Genomic DNA, 24,056 nt, shown 5'->3' with positions numbered 1-24,056 from the left:
CAATTTCTTTATCATGTCTAGCTGGGGGAGGAACAAAACAGACAAATGTAATAACTGAGATATCAGAGCTCTTAAAGGGAAAACGTTAACCACTAAGAAAAATAATTAAATTGGAGTGTAGAGGGAATGGAGAGAAAGGGTTTAAAGGTGGAAATGCATTTATTTCATCATGCCCATGGAATTAGGGTAGAGTAGAAACTCTAAAGAGAAGTTTGCCTGTGGCACCTTTAGCTCCCAGCAAATGTCAGAATAGATCATCTATGGAAGGCAGGGCTGCTCTTCCATTGCAAAAACAGCTAAGTATTATAATCAAACGTCATTCAGTTTTTTAAAGATTTTATTTTTAGGTAATCTCTACACCCCAGTGTGGGGCTCAAACTTAAAACCGCAAGAACAAGAGTCTCTTGATCTTACCAACTGAGCGAGCCAGGTGCCCCTCAAACGTCATTCTTACTGCTGAGCTCACCAGAAGTGAAGGAACTATTCAAGAAAACCAACACAAAACACACACATACTTATACCTGTACATACCTACAACATAGTCCAATTTGTAGTCAGCACATACAAGGGGTGCATCCCCCCGAGGGCTGGCAATGATCTTGACCCTCCAGCTGGGAGAATAAGTCTGGAATCTGGAAGGGTGTTTATCACTTCTAGAAGGATTGGTGGCACCCCTGGCTTTTTGAGACAAATGTAAAGTCTCTTTGAAGGAAAGCAACCACCATTCAGGCTCTCAGAATTCCATGCTGATTTCTAATAAAAGTAAACTCACAACGAAACATGGAAACATAAATGACAGCCGGCAGAATCAACCAACAAAAGATTAAAACTTCCAAGCTGTTTAGATGATAGAACGATCAGATACAGAATATATAATAACTACCTAGGGGTGCCTGGGTGGCTCAGTCAGTTAAGTGCCCTACTCTTGATTTCGGCTCTGGTCACTGTCTTAGGGTTGTGAGATCAAACCCTGTACTGGGCTCTGCACTGGGTGTGGAGCCTGCTTAAGATTCTCTCTCTCTCCCTCTGCCTCTGCCCACCCTCTCTCTCTCTCTGGAAGAAAAAAAAATCATTATAATATCTATAAAATATTTAAAGAAATAGAAGATGACATCATGTACACAAGCCAGCAGTGAGATACTATGGAATATGATCAGGCAAATCTGAAAAAGAAACTAGAAAGAACTTTTATTCTTTAATGTCTGAGCAATTTCTAGCAACTAAGGTGTTGCTCAAGTACTTAGGTAACAGAAAATTACTTTTTAAAAATATTTTATCTATTTATTTGAGAGAGAGAGCACGAGCTGGGGTGGGGTCTTTAGTGTCTTCGCCACTAAAGACATTAAATGTATAATTGTTGAAGAAAAGCAGTGGATTCTGACATCACTGAGAGAAAGAATTCATGACTGGAAAATAGATTTGAAGAAATTATATAGATTGTAGCATGAAGAGAAAAGAAATAGGAAAATACTAAAAAAAAAATTGGGTTAAGAGATAACAAAGAGGAGAAAACGTTGATGTCTGTGTCTAATCATAGTCCTAGAAGGAGACTACAAAGAATGGCAGAGAGGCGGTACTTGAGAAGAAAATGGCTAACATAGAACATATACTGTGTAGAATAATGAGTCTTCCCACTTAGTAGGGGGCAGGCTTCTAATAGGGGCCCAACAACCCCTATCTCCTCCTACTCATGCTCTTGTGTAACACCCTCCGCTTGTACATCTGATGAAATTAATGGCTTGCTTTGCATCCGCTGAAAACAGCAAAAATCACAGGATGTCATTTTAAGCAACTCTTGGGCCAATGGGAAAGTCATAACCAAAGTTGCGAATTATGAAGAAAATAATGACGATGAAAATGTTATATGAAGGAAGAGTCTCAAATACTCAAACAAGGAAAAAAAAATTGTCTACTTCAAAAAGTATGAAAGTGGAACAATATAAATTTCTAAGAAAACAGAATAAATTAATGAAGATAAAAGGAGTAATTTATTATTTAGGGAACAGAAAAACCATAGACAAGTCTGAGTTGGCTCTTTGGGGGAAAAATGAACTGGATAAACCACTTGCTAACCTAGTCAAGAAAAAGGGAAGAAAGCATGAATAATAAGATGAAAAGAAAGGAGAAAGAAAAAAAGATGGACAGAAAGGAAGAAAGAAGATAACCAAAATGTAAAGGAAATTTTATGTATGTACATATGTATGTATGCATGTAAATTTTAAAAAATAATCAGTGATCACTGAGCTCGATTCTATGTACCTAAACTTGAGATGAAATGATTTCCTTACAGTGTATAAATTAATAGAGCTATTATTCAGAATAGAGTAAAATGTGGGGCACCTGCATGGCTCAGTCGTTAAGCATCTGCCTTTGGCTCGGGTCATGATCTCAGGGTTCTGGGATCGAGTTCTGCATCAGGCTCCCTGCCCAGCGGGGAGTCTGCTTCTCTCTCTCCCTGTGCCCCTCTCTCTGCTCATGCTCTCTCTCAAATAAATAAATGAAATCTTTAAAAAAAAAAAAAAAAACCAAACCCAGAATAGAGGTAAAAATGCACATAAACTAGCTAATATAGAAGACCTAGGGAAGCTGGCCAATGAGTTACCCTTCCTGAAAACCTATGGCCCACATGGTTTCTTAGCAGTATTTTTCATAAGGAGATTCTATTTAATCTTTCAGAAACAGATAACACCAATGCATTCAAACTGCTTAAGAGCATTTAAAAAGGGGAAGTTTTCCTTATTATTTATATTAATTGATATCACACTGAAACCAAACTGAACAAGATAAGCACAGGAAAAGAAAAAAGGTTCATACCAAACTCATTTATGAACACTGTGACGAAAATCCTAAATAAAATTTACTAATATAGTGAAACATACACCACGGCCAAGTAAGGTTTACTCCAAGAATCTGAAGATAGTTCAGTATTAGAAAACCTGCTAATATAATTTGCCACATTAATAATTCAAAGAGAGAACTCATCCAGTCCTCTCCATGGATGCTGAGAAGACATTTAATAAAATTTAATCAAAACCTCTTATTAAAATTCTTAACAAGGGGCGCCTGGGTGGCTCAGATGGTTAAGCGTCTGCCTTCGGCTCAGGTCATGATCCCAGGGTCTTGGGATCGAGCCCCGCATCGGGCTCCCTGCTCCGCAGGGAGTCTGCTTCTCCCCCTCCCTCTGCTTCTCCCCCTGCTCATTCTCTCTCTCTCTCTCTCTCTCTGTGTGTCTTGAATGAATACATTAAAAAATCTTTAAAATTCTTAACAATATACATAAATGGATACTTCCTTCATCTGATAAATATCTATCTCATGGGGAAACATTGGAAGCATTCTCATTAAAACTGAGAAGAAAAGAATGTATATTATCACACTGCTATTATTTTAGATGAAAGAAAGAATTAGGGGCTAATATGGAATTATATAACTAAAAAACCAAATGACTCAACTAAAGAACTATTATAATTTCTAAAAGAATTCAGTCAGTTGGGCAGAAAATTAAAATACAGTAATCAAAGCTCTTTATAAATAGCAACTACAACCAATTTTAAAGATATAATGGAATAAAAGATCACATTCATATAGCAAAAAATATTCTATAGGGATAACTATAATAAGAAACTTATAAAATAAACATAAAGAAAAATTTAAAATGTCCCTGAGTGAGGGAGGGAAGATGTCTTGAATGGATGTAAAGAAACACTATGTAGGAAGACTCAAAGTATAAAGGCACATATTTTTCACTAAGTTAGTCTCCAAAATAATGTAACTGAATTTAAAATACCAACACAATTTGGACCTAAACAAGCAGATCTAAAGACCATATGGAAAAATAAACAAGAAAGAATAGCCAGTGAAAAAGCATATGGTTAGTGTATTAAAATATTTTATAAAGCTACAGTCATGTAAGTATTAAGAGGTACATGATTATATCAGTGGAATAGACTGGAAAAATCCAGAAATACATTTTAAAAATAAGACATAAAGAAGTATATTATGAAGATAGCATTTCAAATTTATGGGGAGAAATAAATAAATTAATAAATGGTATGGATCCACCTGAGAGGCCATCTGGAAACAAAGTGAAGTTGGATCCCTTACCTTACACCTTACACTAAAATAAATGACTGCTGTATTAAGGATTTAAACATAAAAATGAAATCATAAAAGTGCTAAAAGATATCATATGAATTGTTTATTTACAGTTTAGGAGTAAGGAAGACCTTTCTAAGCATGACATAAAACTCAGAAGCCTTATAAAGGTACTGATATATTTGACTTTACACACATACACACATGCACACACACATTTCTGCTTGACATAAAATGAAAAAAAAAGTAAACAAACTGCAAAAAAATTTGCAGCTCATATATCAGCTAAAGGGCCAATTTCCTTAAAAATAAAATTTCCAACAAATCACTAAAAAAAGATCAATAATTCAAAAGATTTAAAAAGACAGTCCACAGAAAAGAGAACACAACTGGCTTCTTCGTATATGAAAATATGCTCAAAGTCATTAATAAGAGAAATGCCATTCAACCTGCAACAGACTCATTTCCTAAATACTCAGATTGGCAAGGACCAGAGAGGCTGGGTGAAGATGTGGGGAGACAGGAACTTCCATATGTTGTTTATGGGAGTGTAAATAGATAAGCTTTTTTGGAGATCAATATGATAATATCTATCAAGAACTGAGAGGCATGTACCTAATTTCATCTCAAGTTCAAAGACAGGCAAAATTAGTCCATGGGATCAGAAATTAAGATAGTGATTATTGCTGGGGACTAGTGAATAGAAGGGGGCTTTAGGGAAGCTTCTGGAATTGCAGAGATGCTCTATTTCTTGATGTGTAGTTTAAACTGATGTGTACAGTTTATAAGAAAAATGAATGTAACTGTACACTTAGGATTTGAACTTTTTTGTGTTTCCTGTTGTGTTATACACAGGTGAATAAAACTCCAAAAATTACATACATGCAAAAATGACCTTTTATCCACTTCTAGGTATTTATCTTGTAGACTAATGGTTCTCAATTTGGGGTGATTTTGCCCCCCTGCAAGGTATTTGACAATGTGTGAAGACATTTTTTTGGTTGTCACATCTAGGGGATGCCCCTGACTTATAGTGGGTAGAGGCTAATGTTGTTACTAAATATCCTATAGTGTATAAGATAGCTGCAGCAAAGAATTATTTCAATAGTGCCGAGGTCAGGAAACTCGGCTATAGATAAACTCAACAGTAATCACAAAAAGAAAAATAGTAAGTTACGGTGGAGATAAGAGACTCTTAACTATAGGAAACAAACTGAGGGTTGCTGGGGGCGTGGGGGGGATGGGGTAACTGGGTGATGGGCATTAAGGAGGGCACTTGACGGAATGAGCACTGGGTGTTATATGTCACTGGTGAATCACTAAATTCTACCCCTGAAACTAATAATACACTCTATGGTAATTAAATTTAATTTACATTAAAAAAAAGTTACAGTGGAGAATCCTTCAAGATACATTAGCCCCGTGACCAAGGTTAATATCACCAGTACAACAGTCACACTTTATCCACAGGGGATGTGTTCCAAGCCTCCCAGTGGATGCCTTAAACCATGGATAGTACTGAACCCTATATATACTGTTCCTTCCTATATGTACATCCCTATGATGGAGTTTAATTTATAAATTAGGCACAGTAAGAGATTAAGAACAATTACAAAACAACTATGACAATATACCGTAATAAAAGTGTCGTGAATGTGGTCTGTCCCTCTCTCAAAGTATTTTATTGTATTCATCCTTCTTCTTGTGATGATGTGAGATGAAAAAATGCCTACATAATTTGATGAAGTGACATCATCACTTCATGTCATAGGTATTGTGACCTGGGGATAGGCTACGACTGACCTGACCACACCTCAGGAGGAGGATCAGCTGCTTCAGACCACAGGTGACCGTGGGTGACTGAACCCACAGAAAGCAAAACTGCGGATAAGGGGATACCCCTGTAACAAGATGTAGGGTGGTCTCCTTCCCAATCATGCATAACCTCAATTTAATCATGAGAAAACAGCAGGTAAACCCAGATTGCAAAATAATTGACCAGTACGGCTCAAGTGACAAGGTCATGAAAGACAAAGACCAAGGAACCACCACAGATGGGAGGAGACCAAGGAGACAGGACTAACTAAATGCAAAACTGGGTCCCAGTACAGAAAAAGGACATTGGCAGGAAAACCGGCGACATCTGCATGTACTTTAGTGAAGAGTATTGTACTGGGATTAATATCCTGGTTTTGATAATGGTTTTAGGGTTCTGTAAGTTGCTGACACAGAGGGAAACTGGGGGGAAAGGTATACACTTTCTGTACTATTTTTGTACCTCTTCTTTAAGTCTAAAGCTACCTCACAATAAAAGGCTAAAAAATAACACAATCTGTAGTTAAAAAAATAAAAGAAAGAAAAAGGATGGGGCAACTCTGTTTACAGAGGTATTGAACAACTCTAAAACGTCGTTAAGAGAAAAAAAGCAAGACACACAACAGCATGGCAGGATGCTAGTATTTGTGTGAAAAAGGAAATCTACAAATGGTTATGTTTTGAATCTCACACCTTGTGCATACATTGCTTATTCAGAAAACAAACTTGATTCTGAAAAGTCACGCTGAAAACCAAGCATCTATGGTGGAGATGATCTTTACTACAATGACCTCCGTGCCCACAATGCATATTTACAGAGTATCGATCAGATAAATGTGAAAATGGCAATGTGGCTTTTCCGGAGTGAATTTTTTCTTTTCAGCCTCAATGCCGCTGCCTGGTCCAAGTCTTCTTCCTCTCTCATCTGGACAAATGCAATAATTTCCTGCAGGTCTTCTTGACTGCAGTCTTCCCCATGCTCAATACATCTGCAAAATCTCTTTGGAAACCCAGATCTCAATTTAACCCACCCATCACTCCCTGCAGGACTCCCTTAAAACCCCTATGACATAGCCCCTCTCCTCTCCCTGCCACCTCCATGCACCCCTGTACTACATGTACCTGACTACTCACATCCCTGCACCCCTGCACAGACTGCTGCTTCTGCCGGGAGAGCCCACGTCGCTGCAGGCTGTACCACGCCACACTGGAGAAGTAAGGTGGACAGGGAGCGTGACCTGCTACCTGCCCTCAGAGAGCTCAGTCCTGGGAAAGAACCAGAACCAAAATACATAATCTAAATAGAGAGCCATGATATCATCCTCCGTATTCTTCAAGGCCAAATCCAGGAGCCCTATTTTTGGGAAGTCTTTCCTTCTTTTCTCCATTCCCACCAGAAGAACCCATCAGGGTTCTAAGAACACTCCACCTCCCAACTGGTCCTGCTGAGCGACAGGCCCATGTGTCTCACCTGCTACCCCCTTGAATCCCCACCATCCTGTACTCCCCGGGGTGAGGGGGAGGGAGGGGGCACTGGCTGTGTTTCATGGCCTCCTGCTCTCATTAGCTGGAAGCTAATACATGTGGAAGCACATGGTACACACCCAGACAAGCCTTGCTGAATGAGCAAATGAATAAATCAGTGAATGAACAAATACATTCATGAGTGAGGCCATGCACTGCTCTGATAGCATGAGGGAAAAGCTAACATACTCTAAGTGTTTACTGAGCTCAGGCTGAGTACTTTATCAGAATTATTTCATTGCCACTCACGCCAATCTTAGGAGACAGAAACAATCACTGGTCACACTTTGCAGTGACCTAGCCAAGCTGTGGAGCTGGGACCTTTCCTGACCCTAGAACACATACTCTTATCCACTGGTTGTAATACTGCCTCTTGATGGGTCCCAATTTCTTCTTCTGCTTCCTCCCCCTACAAACTCGCATCCTTCACGTCAACCAGGCACTCGGGCTCATCACTGTCTCATATTTGCAATAGAATGGAATGCTTTGGGCCCTGTGCCTGTACTGTTCTGTCTGCAAGCATCGCTGGGCAACATAATCTTTGCTCAGATGAAACGTAAAGCCACTCAAGTCACATCAGGGGTGGGGGTGCACAGGCTCCCCCAGCTCCTGCTCCAACAGCAGAAGAAAGTAGGGCAATCAGCTCGAGACCAACTCCTGCATAAGAGGAATAAAGGAGGATCATGTTTATCATGTACAGGAAAAATTTTATCCTGCCCTGGATTTTAACGTTTTTGTTAAATGGTGAAAATATCAAGTTTTATAGGGAAAAAAAAAGTGAAATAAGGTCAGATGGGAAAACAAAACAAAACAAAAAAAAACAACGAAATAAAAACCAACGAAACAAACAAACAAAAAAACCCAAACCAACAACAACCAAAAACCGAAAAAAATCCCCAAACCAAACCAAACCAAACCAAACAGCAGTGGAAAGCTACTGGTCCGGGACAAAGAACAAAGGAAATGAAACAGCTGTCTGGTTCTAGCATCTGTTGCCTCACTGGCTCCATTTAAGGTTTGGCAAAAGTCGTATCAAGGGCATTTAGCAGCAGACTGCCTCCAGCAGCTGCGGGACAAATAGGCCAGTGCCAAGCTTCCCTCCTTGGCGTACTGTGAAAACACAGGCAAGGTCTGAGTTCCTCAGGAGACAGCACTGTTCATGCCTTCAAAGCTTTACCATTTTTCTTCAACTGGTGGTGTCCGGTGTCCGTTTTAAGTGCTGGGGAGGTTGTTTTGATTCTCTTCCTCAACCGGGCACCCACTGAGTGTTTGGAGAACGGCTCTGTCTCGCAGCCATAATGAAGGCAATGGTTATGTAAAAACCCTCAGAAATGTGTTGCTGATAACGCAAGCCAAAAGGGAGATAAAATAAGAGCTGGATGAAAAAGTTACTAATCCAAATTTTCCACAAGTACTACTGCAGTTTGAAGCCTTCCCCCAGGCTGGCATGCCAGCCCCCTTTCTGGAAGGCTCCCTGAGCCCTGAGGTTGGTCACTCCTTCCATGTCCTGTAGGTCGCAGAGACACGGTTACCTGGCTGGGGCCACCTTAGGGGAGAGAGAGGATGCTGCTGGGTGAAGGCAGGGCCAGGGCACCCGGGCACTCTGCTGGCAAGGGTGGGGGGGGTGGTGACGGGGGACAAGAAATGGCAGATAACACACAACTTGCAAAGTCTGGAGAGCTCTCTGAGGAAGCAGTCTACTGTAAACTTCCAAACACTTCTGGAAAATTGGGGCCATCTGCTGCCAAAGCCCAACAGTTTTGAGAGAGGCTGCAGTTGCTGGGCAGGAGGCTGAGACCGAGGCAGGCAGGACAGCTTTCAACCTGGCACCCAACCCAACATCCTACTGCGTGGCCCTGTCTGTCTGAGAGGGGCAGGGCGAGGCTCTGGTTCGGGCCAGCCACCCACTCTGGCCAGGTACTTGGCATTAAAGGGGCAGGTCTCATTCAGATCGGCAGTTCCCAAGCCCGGCTGAGCGTGAGATCCCCCAGGAAAGCTGTCTTCTAGAGACTCAGAGGCCAAACATCTGGAGGAGGGCATTAAAACTTCTGACATTCTCTGGAGGAGCTTCTCATGACCCACCAGGTGTAGAAGCGACCAACATCAGAGAAAAGAACCTGTAGTTCTGACCCCACAGGGATCTCTAGCCGTCAAGATGCCCACGAGCATCTCTATGGGATTTGGGAAAGTTCGCAAAGAGCCTTTCCATCCCAGGGACTTGGGAGGTGTGTGATAAGAGAGAGAGACCAGATTCTGGAGAGCAATGCCTGGTGCTCCCAGGGTAGCAGGAGGAGCTGCAAGGACAGCACGAGGAAAGATACCGAAAAGAAGGACCAGCCAACAAGACTGTCAGCTAAACAGTGTCCCCTCTACCACTGGCTCCAGGATGGGAAACAATGGTACTAGCGAACCTTTACTGAGTGCATAGTACATGCTAAGTACTCTAACTCATTTGTTACTTAGCCCTCATAATAACCCTACGGTGTGTAAGTAGAGCTATTTTTCCCACTTCCAGATTGGAAAACTGAGGCAGAAGAGACTGTGTAAATTGCTCCAGAGGCAGAGGCAGGACATGCCCCTGGGTGCCTGACTTGGGAGGTGACCTTCTTAAGGACCATGTGATAAGAACAGCACCTCCACGCTGTGCTGAAAGGCCAAGAGAACTAAATGTGAAGGGCAAACAATAGGTAGAAAGAAGACATAAGACCCTCAAGGGCCTATTACCATTCTAGACACTCATGCCTCCCTAAAACAACTGGCCTATAGCTTCTGTGCTCAATACTTAAAAAAAAAAAAAAAAACAGCATGATAGCCACATGTCCGTCCATTACAAATGCCATGACATGTAGGCACACTCTTGCTCAAGGCCGCTTTAGGGCTGGTGTTCATCCCTTCCCAGCACTGCTTTCCTCTCCAGATGGGGCGGTCATGCACGGGCTTCAGGGCAATGATGGTGCATTGTGTTGCCAAGAAGGTTGTAGGGTTAAGGGTGAGTGGTCGTTACATAGCACCTTTCAACTCAGAATCTCCAGGAACCAGGGTGACGAGGGGGGACAGATAAATATCTTCCATGCAGGAAAGAGCTGGGGGTTTTATGAGGCTGTGTGATCATTGTCATAATGTTGTCCTAACTCTGCATTTCTTCCTTCGGTTTCCCAAAGCCATGTCACACTCTTCCTTTCAGTTGACGATACCTACCCTGGGCTCTCTCACCCTCTGCTTCACCCAGCAGGATACCTGAGCCCCAACGGCTTTAAAGTCTTGTTAAATAGTGCCTTTGCCTTCCAGCGACTTTCCTGACAGAGACAAGAGGAACTTGTAATCATAAAGAAGATGGATGGGGCTAATTGTGTCAAGTTCACTTCCCCTTTGTAATAAATATTTACCATCCAATGTTTAGAACTTTTATGTTTGGACTTTCTTGAAATGCTTTATTGAATTAAAAACATCACATTACCATTGGCTAAAAGAGGAGACAGCTATATTTGCCAATAATTGCTGCAAGAAATGCCAGCTATTGATGCCAATTTTTTTTTTTTTTTTGGTAGTTCATATTTCCATAGACAGCTTTGAGCCTTACAATACCGGTATTCTGCAGATAGACATGGATGTCATGGTGATGGTGTGGGGATCTCCAGGGCCCTACACATGAAAATGGACTGTATTTTAATTTTCTGGGTTCCCTAGTATGCAAATCGTTAAGAAGGCAAGAAATCCGGTTAATGTTTGAAGCTAGGCTACTCCCAAAGCAACCGTTTTTCCCAAGTTATTTACCCTATGCCTTTGAATGCAGAAATGGCTTGTAATTTGGATTGATCTTAAAATGCCTATGAATTGTGTCACAGAACATACACAAAGTCCCAGCCAGAAGGAGGTTCCGTATTTAAAATTCCAACTAAAGAAGAGTAATAGCTCATGGCAAGCCAGCACCTCCTGCTGGGAACAGATGGTGGCCTGCTACTGCCTAGCACTGAGCACCTGGCCCTGTGCTACGAGGCACCTGGGGAGCCTATAAACACCTTTGCAGAATAATATTTGTCAATGCATAATTATAAAATTCGTAAGATCGCCAAGGAAACAATTACATTTAAGTATAATCCAAAATACAAAAATAAATACCAACTTGTAGTTTAGTGACCCTTGTGTTTCTTTGTCAACACATTACTTGAGAAGATCTGGACCTGGGTCTAATAACCACCGTAATTTTAAAGATTATGTATTTGAGAGAGACAGAGAAGGAGACAAGAGCAAGTGGGGGAAGAGCATAGGGAAAGGGACAAGCAGACTCTGCGCTGAGAGGGGAGCCTGATGCAGGGCTCGATCTCACGACGCTGAGATCATGACCTGAGTGGAAATCAAGAATCAGATGCTTAATCGACTGAGCCAGTGGTTAGGGGCCCCTAACCACTGTTAATTTTAAAGTAGTGGTGAGTGTGAATAACTTGAGACAGCAGCTACAACCATCATGCAGTATGGAACTATCTGGGAGTTCTAATCCCGAGGCAGTCATGGGTGCTGCTAAGACTGTTGGGCTTATTGCCAACATCCACGATTGAAGGAAATACAGTTGACCCTTGCACAACATGGGCATAGGGATGCAAACCCGACACCACTGAAAGTCCACATGTAACTTTTGACTCCCCAAAAACCTGACTACTAGTAGCTGACTGCCGACTGGAAGCCTTACCAGTAACATAAACAGTTGATTACCCCATATTTTGTATGTTACCTATAGTATATAGTATATTCTTACAATAAATTTAAAAGAAAATGTTAAGAAAGTATAAGAGAAAATACATTCGGGGCGCCTGGGTGGCTCAGTTGGTTAAGCGTCTGCCTTTGACTCAGGTCATGATCTTGGGGTCTGGGGATCAAGTCCTGCGTCAGGCTCCCTGCTCAGTGGGGAGTCTGCTTCTCCCCCTGCCTCTGCCTCTCCCCAACCCCCCCAGCTCATGCTCGCTCGCTCACTCTCAAATAAATAAAATCTTTAAAAAAGAAGAGAAAATACATTCATAGTACTGTACTACACTTATAAAAAAAATCCCACATGTAAGTGGATTCATACAGTGCAAACCCGTGCTGTTTAAGGGTCAACTGTACTCATTTCAGTTACAGATTGGAGAAAAACGAAGATGTGAACTTTCATTATCCTTGTTCACAAAACCTCCAAAATCTGTCCGGCAGACCCTGATTCAGAACCCCTGCTTTTGTACAATAATAAAGATGTGTCCATGAGAAACACAATCCTCTGAGATGATAGGCCTCCACCTTCTGCCAGGGATAAGCTTTTGTTCTTCATAAAAAGGCAGAAGCAAAATGAAATCTCTTCCTGCCGGAAGTCATGGTGGTTAGTATTTTTCTCAAAATATAATCTCTCCAGTTTCTTTGCTTATTTTTATGGGTCTGTATTCCAGAAAATGAAAAAGAAAATGTTCAACTCCTCAGCACTGGTGTGTTTTGTGGTTTTCTTCCCTTGGCGGTGTCCAACCTCTGTTACGTTTCATTATTTGTGTGTGTGTGATAGGCTTAAAGTTCTAGAAATTTCTAAAACACACACACACACACACACACACACACACACTTGCCTCACTGATGTTTAGGTATTTTTCCAACCTACCTCCCTACAGCTCTGCACAGGAACGCCAGCTGAGGGGCTTGCCAATGAAGTTCTCACCATCCACAAGCTTTGGGGGAGCCCGGACCTGAGAACATGGATGGCGTTCCCAACTGTTATGCATGAATGTGGTTTGTAAAAGAAGAGGTTCCTTCAGATTCTTGGAGTTGTATTGGCTTCGTGATATTCATTCCCCTAAAATTCCTGGCTATGAATGTTTTTCTTTCTCTTTCACGGTATCTAGAAAGTAGTAACTTTTTTTTTTCCTATTAAAGGGGGCCTCACGTGATTTGGAGGATTTTGCCGAGAATTCTGCATCACAGTTCCTTCTGAAATAACTGGAGACCCTTGACATGTCATGACGTCATGGGTGGGATTATTTGTGAAGAACTGGACAGCTGGACAAATGGGATGAGCATGGGGGCCACAAGGAGACCCACATCTAATCGGAATATGTCATGGGCCCCAACGTCAACTGTGCCATTGTCTTAGCAGAATGGAGTATAAATGACTAACATGAAACATGCACTTACAATCCACTTTACGTAACCTATTTCCAATATGCTTAAAGGGCCACAGGGATAAGCAATATATGCTCACATTTTGTGTCCTTTGTATGGCTTATTAGCTATAACTTTGTTGTGTTATTTGTTGGCTGATTTACAGTTGATACTATATATATACATTTTTAACTTATCAGTCTGTCTTCCTGTGCAATTATTCCACTTCATATGTAGTATAAGAACCTTACAATAGTATACGACCCTTTCTGCTGCTCTGGCCTTTGTGTGAATATCATGCCCTTTACTCTTTTTTTTTTTTTTTACTACTTTAAAAGTACTTATTTTATTTGTTCATTGCAAAAAACTTGTTAGAGAGGCTTAGAATTCTACCACCAAAACGACTTCAGAGATCATCCAACAGGCTTATTTTACAGAAGGGAAACAGGCAGGGAATTCAAAATTATTCCTTCAAGACAGGCCTGAAATCTGTTCTCCTGCCTTCTAGGTTAGTGCTCCATTCATTATATGATCTTACCTAGTCCTCTCCTTGAACTGGGAAATCTAAAATACATTATTTTCGGGTTCTTTTGGGAAGACCGTGAAAAAGACTCCCTATTTTTGGCAATCTGTCACAATTTGTTAGCTTCATTGGTCCATAGCAAACTTATCCAAGTTCCCTTAACTCAGCCTTGCAATTTTTTTAAGTTAAAAAATATAAGCCACCACAATTTCCTATGGAGGTGAGTTCTCTATTGGCTACACTAATTCTGAAACTACCCACTCTCTTCCCCTGTGAGCACATTACCCTCCCATTACTCCTCTCTCCTCCTCTTCAGAGAGGAACTGTCCATATGATGACAAAACCATAGGCTATTGGGTGGCTCAGTCGTCTGAGCATCAGACTCTCGATTTGGTCAACTCAGGTCATGATCTCTGGGTCATGAGACTGAGCCCCACACTGGACTCCAAGCTGAGTGTGAAGCCTGCTTAAGATTCTCTCTCTCACTCCCCCTCTGCCCCTCCCCATCTCGTGCTTGCATGTGTGTGCTCTCTCTCTAAAAACAAACAAAAAAACTCCATAGGTTGAAAAGTACAAAATTATGTCAATTATTGGCTGTTTACTATGTACCACAAGTGGCTCCCCTCAAACAAGAGGACTATCACCCTGCTCTCCAAACAGACACTGAACTGATCTACTTCGGTAGCACGTGAAGATCACATCTGCATCTTCTACACAGAAGAATGAAGAATGTCATGCACTTTACTCTTTCGAAAGTCATAATCTCTACATTACTGTACTGGTTTTCCCATAGCAAAGCTATTAGTGTTTTCTATGGCTTCTCTAAAAAACATCACCATAAACTTCGTTGCTTAAAAGAACACCAATTTCTCATCGTACAGTTCTGGAAGCTGGAAGTCCAAAATCAGTTGCGATGGGCTTAAATCAATGTTTTCACAGGGCTGGTTCCCTCTGGAGGCTCTGAGGCGAAAATCTATTTTCCTGAACTTTCCAGCTCCTAGAAGCTGCCTTGCTGTCCTTGGCTGATGGCCGCCTCCTTGCATGACTCCCACCTTTTCCTTCTGCTATCATTCTGCTTCCTTCTGCTATACCCATTCTCATCTCCTGCCTCCCTCTCAGTATGCACCCTTCTGATTACATCAGGCCCATCCAGAGAATCCAGCAAATCTCCCCATCTCAAGATCCTTAACTGAACAAAACCTGAGAAGTCCCTCTTGCCCTATAAGGTAAAGCTCACAGGTTCTGGGGATTAGGACCTGGACATTGACCATGACTGTATTCTTCTTATTTTTTTCTGTAAGGCAGGTGTTTAAATGGTCAATGATCTTTTAAAGACATTTGAGCATATTTAAGTATATCATATATTCGCCCATGTAGTCCCTACTTCCAGGGTTCTTCATTTCTTTGTGTAGATACATATTTCCATCTACTATCATTTTCTTTCTGCCTGAAAGATTTCTTTTAATATTTCTTACAGCATGGGTTGGCCAGCGATGAATATTTTAAGCTTTTGCATAACAGAAAAACTCCATTTCACCTTAATTTTTCAAAGAGATTTTTGCCAGGTATTGATTTCTAAGGTGACAGGCTTTTTTTTTTCCCTCTCAGTACTTTAAAGATGCTGCTCTACCATCTTTCCGCTCGCATTGTTTCAAATGAGAAATACGTGGGGTTTTTTTGTTTTTTTTTTTTTAACCTTTGTTTATGTGTTCATAACTTTTCTCCTCTGGCCCTTTTAAGATTTTCTCTCTATCATTACTTTTAAGCAACTGGATCGTGAGTGTTGATCTAGATTCCTTCATGTTTCTTGTGCTTGTGGGTCATTGAGCTTCTTGGATCTGTGGGCTTATCATTTTCATCAAGCTTGGAATTTTTTTTAGCCATTTTTTCTTTGAATATTTCTCTCCTTGCTCCCTCTCATTTCTTTCTGGGGTATCGTCTGCATATATATAAGGCCACCTGAAGACCCACCACTCACGGATGCTGTCTTCTATTTCTTATCTGTCTTTTTTCTCCTTGAGTTTCATTTTGGATAGTTTCAATCACTTCATCTTCAAGTTCACTGATGATTTCTTCCGCAATCTCTCATTTCCCAGCAACAGTGTCTCCTTCATTTCAGACAATGGAGTTTTCATTTCTAGAATTTCCTTGGGATCTGTTTTATATCTTCCATATCTCTCCTTAACATGTTTAATCTTTCTGCTATCTTCTTGAACCTGGACTATGGTTACAATTCCTGTTTTAACGCCCTTGTCTTGTTAATTCTATCTTCTATGTCTTTCTTGGTCAGTTGTGATTGATTGATTTTTCTCCTCATTATGGATGTATTTTTCTGCTCCTTTGAAGACCTGGTAATTTTTTATTTGATGCTAAACATTGTGAATTTTATTTTATTGAGTGGTGGATGATTTTATATTTCTACAAATATTTTTGAGCTTTGTTCCAGGACCTGCTTAAGTCACCTGGAAACAGCATGATCCTTTCAGATTTTGCTTCTAAACTTTATTAGGTGGCACTAAATCAGCATTTAGGACAGGGCTAATTTTGCCATGCTACTGACACAACACTCCTCTGTGCATCTTACATGAGCTCCAGAGGTTGTTCCCTCTAATATTTTCAGATGGCCTTGGGTAGTCTTCTCACACATACATTGCTGAGTACTAAGCTGAAGATCCATGGAGATCTTAAGCACATTTCGGAGGTTCTTTCTTTATAAAGCTCTTCTGTGGTACCTCTCTCTGTGAACTCTAACTTCCTTGGCCTCTCTGTGCTCCCAGCTCTGTTTTTTCAACTCAGGAAGATTTGTTTCTTCTCAGTTCTCCCTCCCTGTGCCACAGCCTGGAGACTGTCCAGGCAGTAAGCCAGGATAATCAGATAGGGCTCACCTTAGGTGCTTCACATCTCTCAAGGATCACAATTTTTTTTTTAAGATTTTTATTTATTTATTTGACAGAGAGAGACACAGCAAGAGAGGGAACACAAGCAGGGGGAGTGGGAGAGGGAGAAACAGACCTCCCGCTCAGCAGGGAGCCCGATGCGGGGCTCGATCCCAGGACCCTGGGACCATGACCTGAGCCGAAGGCAGACGCTTAACGACTGAGCCACCCAGGCACCCAAGGATCACAATTCTTTCTTGCTGGATGTCCAATGTCAAGAAAAAAAAAATCACTATTTCATACAGGTCATCTGATTTCTTAGTTACTTCAGGTGGGAAGGCAAATCTGGTCCCTGTTACTTCATCTTGGCCAAAGGCAGAAGTCAGAATAAGAAATTAAAGGCAACATTGGGACCATGATCATTTTATTACATGAGATCCAATTCAATCCTCAAGGGCATTAAAGAATAATAATGGTTATGAAGTTCAATTTGGCATTGGATTAAAAGACCTTTCTGACTGGTTCTGGATGTCTCTGGTTGCCAGAAGAATATAGATGTTACATAATGCTTAATCTTCCATGGCCCTGAGAAGTTCAATACAGAGAAATGCTGATCCTACAGATGGACACGGACAGATTAGTTCTGTGCTCCAATGGATGGGAATCAGTGTTATCCAGAAAGGTAGTAATAACACACATATAAGCTCAAGTATTTGGGTAACAGACTCAGTTCTCAGCACCTCATGTGTATTAACTCACCAGGAGCCTTGGATTTTACCAAATGAGGGCACTAATGCACGAAGAAGAGACATACAGAAACGGTCACTAGGAACCAGCCTGCAGCACTCACTACCAGATCTACTGTGCTGCTTTGAGCAGTTTCTTGCCCTGGGAGGAAGCCACAGGAAAGATCTGTATGGGTCCCTGCAAGACATATGACAGAGGCTTACACGTATGTTGGTGAAATGGATCGTGAATTCGGGTTTAGAGAGTCAGTACATTATAATTATACAGGGGGTCTCTAAGAGTTTCTTCTTCAACACACCTTGTCCCCAGGGCCATTGGTGGTTGGGTAAAGTCACGGGAGAACTTAAATTTGCTGTTAGGGTTATGGATGGATCCCAGATCAACACATACTTATTGAGCACCTACTATATGCTAGGCACTGACCAAAGTACTTGGAAAACACTGATGAGTAAAAGCAAAGATTCCTGCCCTTGAAGGGTTTATCATCTAGAGGGAGATTATCAATAGTCATAACAAACAAGTGAATTATATAGCATGATAAGTTTGTCAAAGTAGGGCTTTCCCTTAGGGAATCAGGAGACCCGGATGCTCTATGAGTGGGTAGGAGAGGGTTACCAGATTAACATTTTAAAGATTTTATTGATTGACTGACTGAGTGAAGGCAAGGTAGGGGAAGAAGCAGAAGGAGGAGAGAGAGAGAATCTCAAGTAGACTCCCTGCTGAGCATGGAGCCTGACACGGGGCTTGAACTCACACCCCTGGTATCATGACCCGAGCCAGAATCAAGAGTCAGACACTTAACCAGCCAAGGCACCCAGGCGCCCCTTACCAGATTAAAAACTTAAATGGCATGGTCAGGGTAGGCCTCCTTAAGAAGGTTACCTCTGAAAAAAACAAAACCCCCCAAAACTCAAAAAAGATGAGGCACTTAGTCACAGGGACAAGTGAGAGAAGAGTATTCTGGTAGAAGAAATGGCCAGCATGAAGCAGAGAGTGTCCCTGCCAGGAGCATGCCTTGCAGGTTCAAGAAAGAGCAGGAAGGCAATTTAGGTGGAACAGAGTAGGTGAAAGGGGGATGCAGAAGGAGGCGAGAAGGATGAAGACGGGAAGGGGCTCATGCACCAAAAAGTCGGTGTTACAGGGAATAAGAAAGGAACAATACGACATATGTACGCCCTTCTGTTATACTGAACACTCACTGAAACACAGATCCATAAAGGTACCACGTGAGTAAACTGATGATAAAGCAAGCCTTAGACTCCCTCAGTTGGAGGGCTCCGGGGTGGCTCAGTCCATTGAGCGTCTGACTCTTGATTTCAGCTCAGGTCATGAGCTCAGGTCACGATCTCGGGGTCCTGGGATCAAGTCCCCCTCCCCCCCGCCCTGCCCCGTTGGGTTCCACACTCAGCGCCGAGTCTGCTTAAGACTCTCTCTCTCTTTCAAATAAATAAATGAATTAATCTTAAAAAAAAAAAAATCCTGTAGTGGGGTACTGCCTTAGTTTGGCTTTGAGTCATATGGTGTGTCCCAGGCCTAGGGCGCCACTCCTTGGTTCCCAGCTGGCCTCGTGCCTCTCCAGCAGTGCCTCTCATGCATCAGCATGACATTACCGCCATCTGACTGTGTGAGTTACCGCCATCTGACTGTGTGAGTTACCGCCATCTGACTGTGAGATTCACACTGCAGGGAGCACCCTCGCCTTGCAAGCAGGAAAATTTCCGCCAGCTCCCTGAGGCTGCCGGCCAGCTAGTCAGCCGTGTTAACACATGCTCTTCCACTCCTGCTAGGTATTGGGGAAGACAAACATCCATTTTATTTTAGTACTGGTGAGCTCTCAAAGAAAAGGCAAGTGGGAAGACAACTTTTGTGGTTCCTGGTGAGCTGTGGGAATAAATGCTCGGCTTCCCTGTAACTTACACAATGAGAGGATCTCACTTTATATGTTTGTATCTTGGGCTTCTAGGGAGAAAAAAAAAAGTAGCACAGCTAAGCTGATCATTACTTGTGGACATTTCGCTCCCTTCTTCAAACAAAATGAAGCTCGCAAAGGAAGATGAAATACCAGGTCACCTTCCTCCCCTTTGGAGTCTGTCTTTAAAGGACTGTACATAGTCTTCGTTTTCTTCCTCAGTAACAGACACACCCGGGCTCAGTCTGCAGCCCACCCGCCGTGCCTGGCTGGTGACCTTGGCCCATTACCTAACCTCTCTTAGCCTCTGTTTTCTAATCTGTTAAATGGGGTACAAAGCCTCTGCCTTGACAGTTGCAGTCAGGGTTTCATGTGACAGTGCATGGAAAGTTGACCCTTCCTATGCGCTCTCTCTGCCTGGGAGATCATGAGCCCCCAGTATAGGAACCTCCCCACTCCTATCCCTCCTGGCCCAAATGGTGTGCGATTACCTGGCTCCTAAAAGGCAAAAATGGTTGCAGCTCTGAGGGAGGAAGAGGTCTCTGCCTGGCTTCCCACCACCTCCCCTGTCCATCCCGCCCCTGGTCGGGCCAGCACAGCCTGGCCTGCAACATCCCACCAGCCCTGAGTTTGTGCCGAGTGCCTGCTCGGTGTCCTGACTCAGGGGGGCACTTCTCTCTTCCCCACCAGGGCGTCTCTACTCTTCCTGAATGCTCAGGGTCCTCCCCTGGGGTTCTATCCACACGGATTTTGTGCTGTCACCACATCATCAAAGGACCCTGTGAAAGCTGCCCTTTCTGATGATTCTGTGTCATCAGGTACTTTAAAGGACTGAAGGCTGGGACAGGCAAACAGGGTGCCTCCTAGCTAGCACATAGTATCTAACGGAGAGTCTTTGTGGTCAAGGCCGATGGTGAGCACCAGACATACCAGTGGCAGACTGCCAGGGATGATCGAATGCTGGGGCTCACTGCATCTCCCCACAGACGTGTGAAGTACAAGGCATTGGGGTGTACAGTGGGTGACGGCTCTGGAAGGGACCCTTGCTGGCACCTCCACAGGGGGATGGGAGAGGAAAATTCACGACAGTGCCGTGAACAAATGCCCTTCGGGGAAACAGCTAGCAGGAAGTGCTAGCCTGCTTTTGAGGCGCTGCCCTTTTCTGCACCCCAAAACAATGGCATCAAAAGTCCTCCATCACCTGAGGACTCCGCCCTGATTTCCTGAACCAACTCCCCCAGAGCCAGGAAGCACTTGAGAGGCAGCATCCCACCTCCCGGAGTCCAGGCTGACTTGCTCTGCTGGCTGCGACCCCGGGGGTCTCATTCTGGAGGCACAGTCCCCGGTGTGGCTGTCTTGGAGTTGGTCTCGCCCTAGGTTCTAGCTCTGGGAACCTGTCCCGCCCTCCAGGCTCCCTCCCTGGGATTCGATGCCACCCTGAGCTCCAGCACTAGCCGGCCTCCCTCAGGCCAATGGCCACGGGGTGGCTCCTGAGTCCCACATACCCCCACCCCAGCTAGCTCTCCTGCTTCTGGCCTTCTGCTCCAGAACGGCACAGACTCTGCCCCCCTACCTGGGCCAACTGCCGGCTAGAACACAGGCTGCTCTGGCCTCCCCCTGGGCCATGGCATGGAGACAGCACTGCCCCAGGTCCCCGCGCGTCCATCTTGGCACCTCCACCCCCAGAAGGGGCCAAACTGCGGCTTGTTGTCTACAGCATGGTGAGAAAGTGTGTGCTTTGCGGGTGAACAGACCTGAGACAAATCCTTGCTCTGCTACCTACTAACCAAGCCATTTTGAATGACTGCTGAACCTCGGAGGCTTGGTGTTACCATCTGTGCACTGGGGAGAGCAACCTGGAAGCCTGTGGTGAGGGCTAAGCAAGCTCACACGTTAGAAGCTCTAGCAAAGGACAAAACACGCGGGCACTGCTCAGTAAATGGTAACATCTTAACGGGGTTATTGACGCTACTATCAAATAACCAAATCTATTATTTAGTAAATGTTCTCGACCTGACGCTTTCCCACGTTTAATGGTTTTTAGCTGCCTTCCATAGCTATCCGGGGTTTGATATCAGGGGACTTGACATCACTTCCAAGAAGGGTGGGGTGCACCTGTGCAAATGCCCGTGAGGGTGGATGTACACGCACACATGGGTAAATGAATGTGTGCGTGCATACGTGTGTGTGTGTGTGTGTGTGTGTCACGTATGGGTGGCTATGTCCTCCGACAGAAGCCAGATGCTCCCTCCTGAGCCAGTCCTCCTGGGGCTGCTTACCTCCATGTTTCTGCAGAAGGTGGCATTGGTGCCAAACAGGATCTGGCACTGCTCGTTGGCACTGTAGTGCATACCCGGCAGCTTGTGAGGGAGACGGACCGCGTGCTGGCTCCTGGGGTCTGTAACCAGCAGACAGGTGCTGACTTTCGACCTGAAACAGCCAAGAGGCAAGCTGACTTGCAAGTGCCCTGCCCAGGTTTTTGTTTTGACTTGTCAGCTAAGAGCAGATGAGAAGGATGCATCTCCAAATTACCAATGGCAGAATGACCCAGGCCCTGGGCCGCATGGATTGCACTTTTTTCTCTTTTTCTTCTTTTTCTACCTGACCCAAACCAGATCTTTACCGCAAAGGCAATGGGAGTTTAGCAACTAGGAAAGAGCCTGAGAATCACACCCACGAGGCTAATGTACTTTTCTCAAGTTTGAGCATTCTTGGATGAGAATACTTTTGAAATAGATTCCTAGGGTATTTTCTTAGAATATGTCTTTGAGCAAAATTACTATGAACGAGGAAAAAAAGAAGTTAGGGTCATTTTGCTTTATTTCAAATAAAAACCAAGCGCTTATTTCCAGCTCTGCAGATTCTCCTGGAGGGTCTGTGGTAGGCTTTGGCAGCTGACGGGTCGAGGTGTCCCATCCCTGAAAGTTGGCTGGTGGCACAGTCTGCAAAAGACATCAGGATTGCAACCAGGGTGGAAATGTTCACAAGATGTTGAGAACAACTCTGAGAAACTGAACTGGGGGGCTGTGAGGCTGTGGCTCCTAATGGAGGTTAAATACTTGAATGCTTTGATTTCTTAATTCCCAAAACAAGGCAGATGGCTGTGGAAAGGAAAGCCAGCCTCTCGCCAAGATTCTTGAGGCACAGAATCGCACACGAATATATAGATGCTGACGCTGGGCCACTTCTCCCAGGCTCAGACACACACAACACTTTAACAAAGGCAGTGGGACCAGCAATACGTATATGAGCAAATGAAAATACCCTGCCCCATTTCACTGACCCTTCTGGGGAAAATGAAACAATGTCAAGTGGCTTACAACACTTCATTAAGGTTCTGTGATAACAAGTACTCAGGAGGAAATAGATTATATTAAAACTAACAAGTCCATTTTTAAGACATGTGTACCACTTAATTTCCCAACCCACAGGAAATGTCACAAAAGAAGACTCAGGATGAAAACAGAAGGCAGAGTGATGCCTCTGGCTGCTCCATCCCGAATTCACTGGGTGCTTTAATGTGTTACTGAACTACAAAGCTCCACAGGCAGGTAAGACTCCCTGAGTCCCTTTCGTCTCCACGGAGTGGACAGATGAATCCAGCTAAGTAAGAGCGATCAGGTCTGCCCATCAAATCTGTAAATTTGTCCCTAAGGTCTTGACACTAAGGGACCCTCACAGTACAGGAGCCAAGGCTTTGTTTGACAAAGGTCTGAAATCAGATGGAAATCTGCGAGTGGAACGGTGCAGATGTATCCTGGAAAGCAAGTGGCAGTGAGATAAACAGAGCCCATCCCCACATGGGAGGGAGGTGAGCAGGCCCGACTCCCCAGCAAATGTGCTCCCTATCAAGGGAAGCAGCCTGAGCATTAAGGAAATGCCCTTTTCCATAGCAGCCAAGGGATGCTGCTAAGGTGGTGTCCATTCAGGGTCAAAATACTGCAGAGTAACGCGATGGGGTTCTCTTCAAGTCACGGTCACCGTGTTGATAGTCAATCAAGCAACAAAGCATTTATGAATAGCAGCTGGGTGCCCCGCATCATACCAGACATATATTTGGGAGGAAGTTTAGGCCAGATAGGGGAGGTTCTGTACCGACCGCCTCTTTAGGCCAGCTGAGAGTTCTAAGAGAGTCGTTTCTCCTTCCCACGCTTGCTAAGACTCCAATTGTTGTGTCCTCTGGAAGTACTTTCCATTGTAGCGATTGTACAGAATGATTCAAGGACTTACTTGAGGAAGTTTTCAAGGTCATCGCGACTGCAGGAGGACCAAGAGAGGTCACTGGGGTTCCGGCCTTTTACCCACTCTCCTGACATGATGTGGGATCTGCCGGCGCAGGAAGAGTGGTCATCGTCGTGGTTCATCCCCAAGCTGCCCGAGGGAAAGGAAAGGGAGAGAGGGACACTTAGGCTATAGGCTTTCACCTCCAGTTCCAGGTTCCAGCATACTACGC

General features: G+C 43.6%; 1 protein-coding gene across 1 annotated transcript in view; it reads right to left on the bottom strand.

Moving 5' to 3' along the window:
- Positions 1-24,056, bottom strand: part of ADAMTS17 (ADAM metallopeptidase with thrombospondin type 1 motif 17) — a 353,771-nt gene that overhangs the window by 147,612 nt on the left and 182,103 nt on the right. Inside the window, exons 10-11 of the mRNA XM_027571265.1 lie at positions 23,834-23,974; positions 21,883-22,033 (exon numbers count right to left, since the gene is read on the bottom strand). Coding sequence (XP_027427066.1) covers positions 21,883-22,033; positions 23,834-23,974 — 292 coding nt within the window. The remainder of the gene's footprint in view (positions 1-21,882; positions 22,034-23,833; positions 23,975-24,056) is intronic.

Source organism: Zalophus californianus, chromosome 6 (genome assembly GCF_009762305.2).
Source record: "Zalophus californianus isolate mZalCal1 chromosome 6, mZalCal1.pri.v2, whole genome shotgun sequence".
Classification (NCBI taxonomy): domain Eukaryota; kingdom Metazoa; phylum Chordata; class Mammalia; order Carnivora; family Otariidae; genus Zalophus; species Zalophus californianus.
This window is presented reverse-complemented; position numbering and strand designations above follow the sequence as displayed.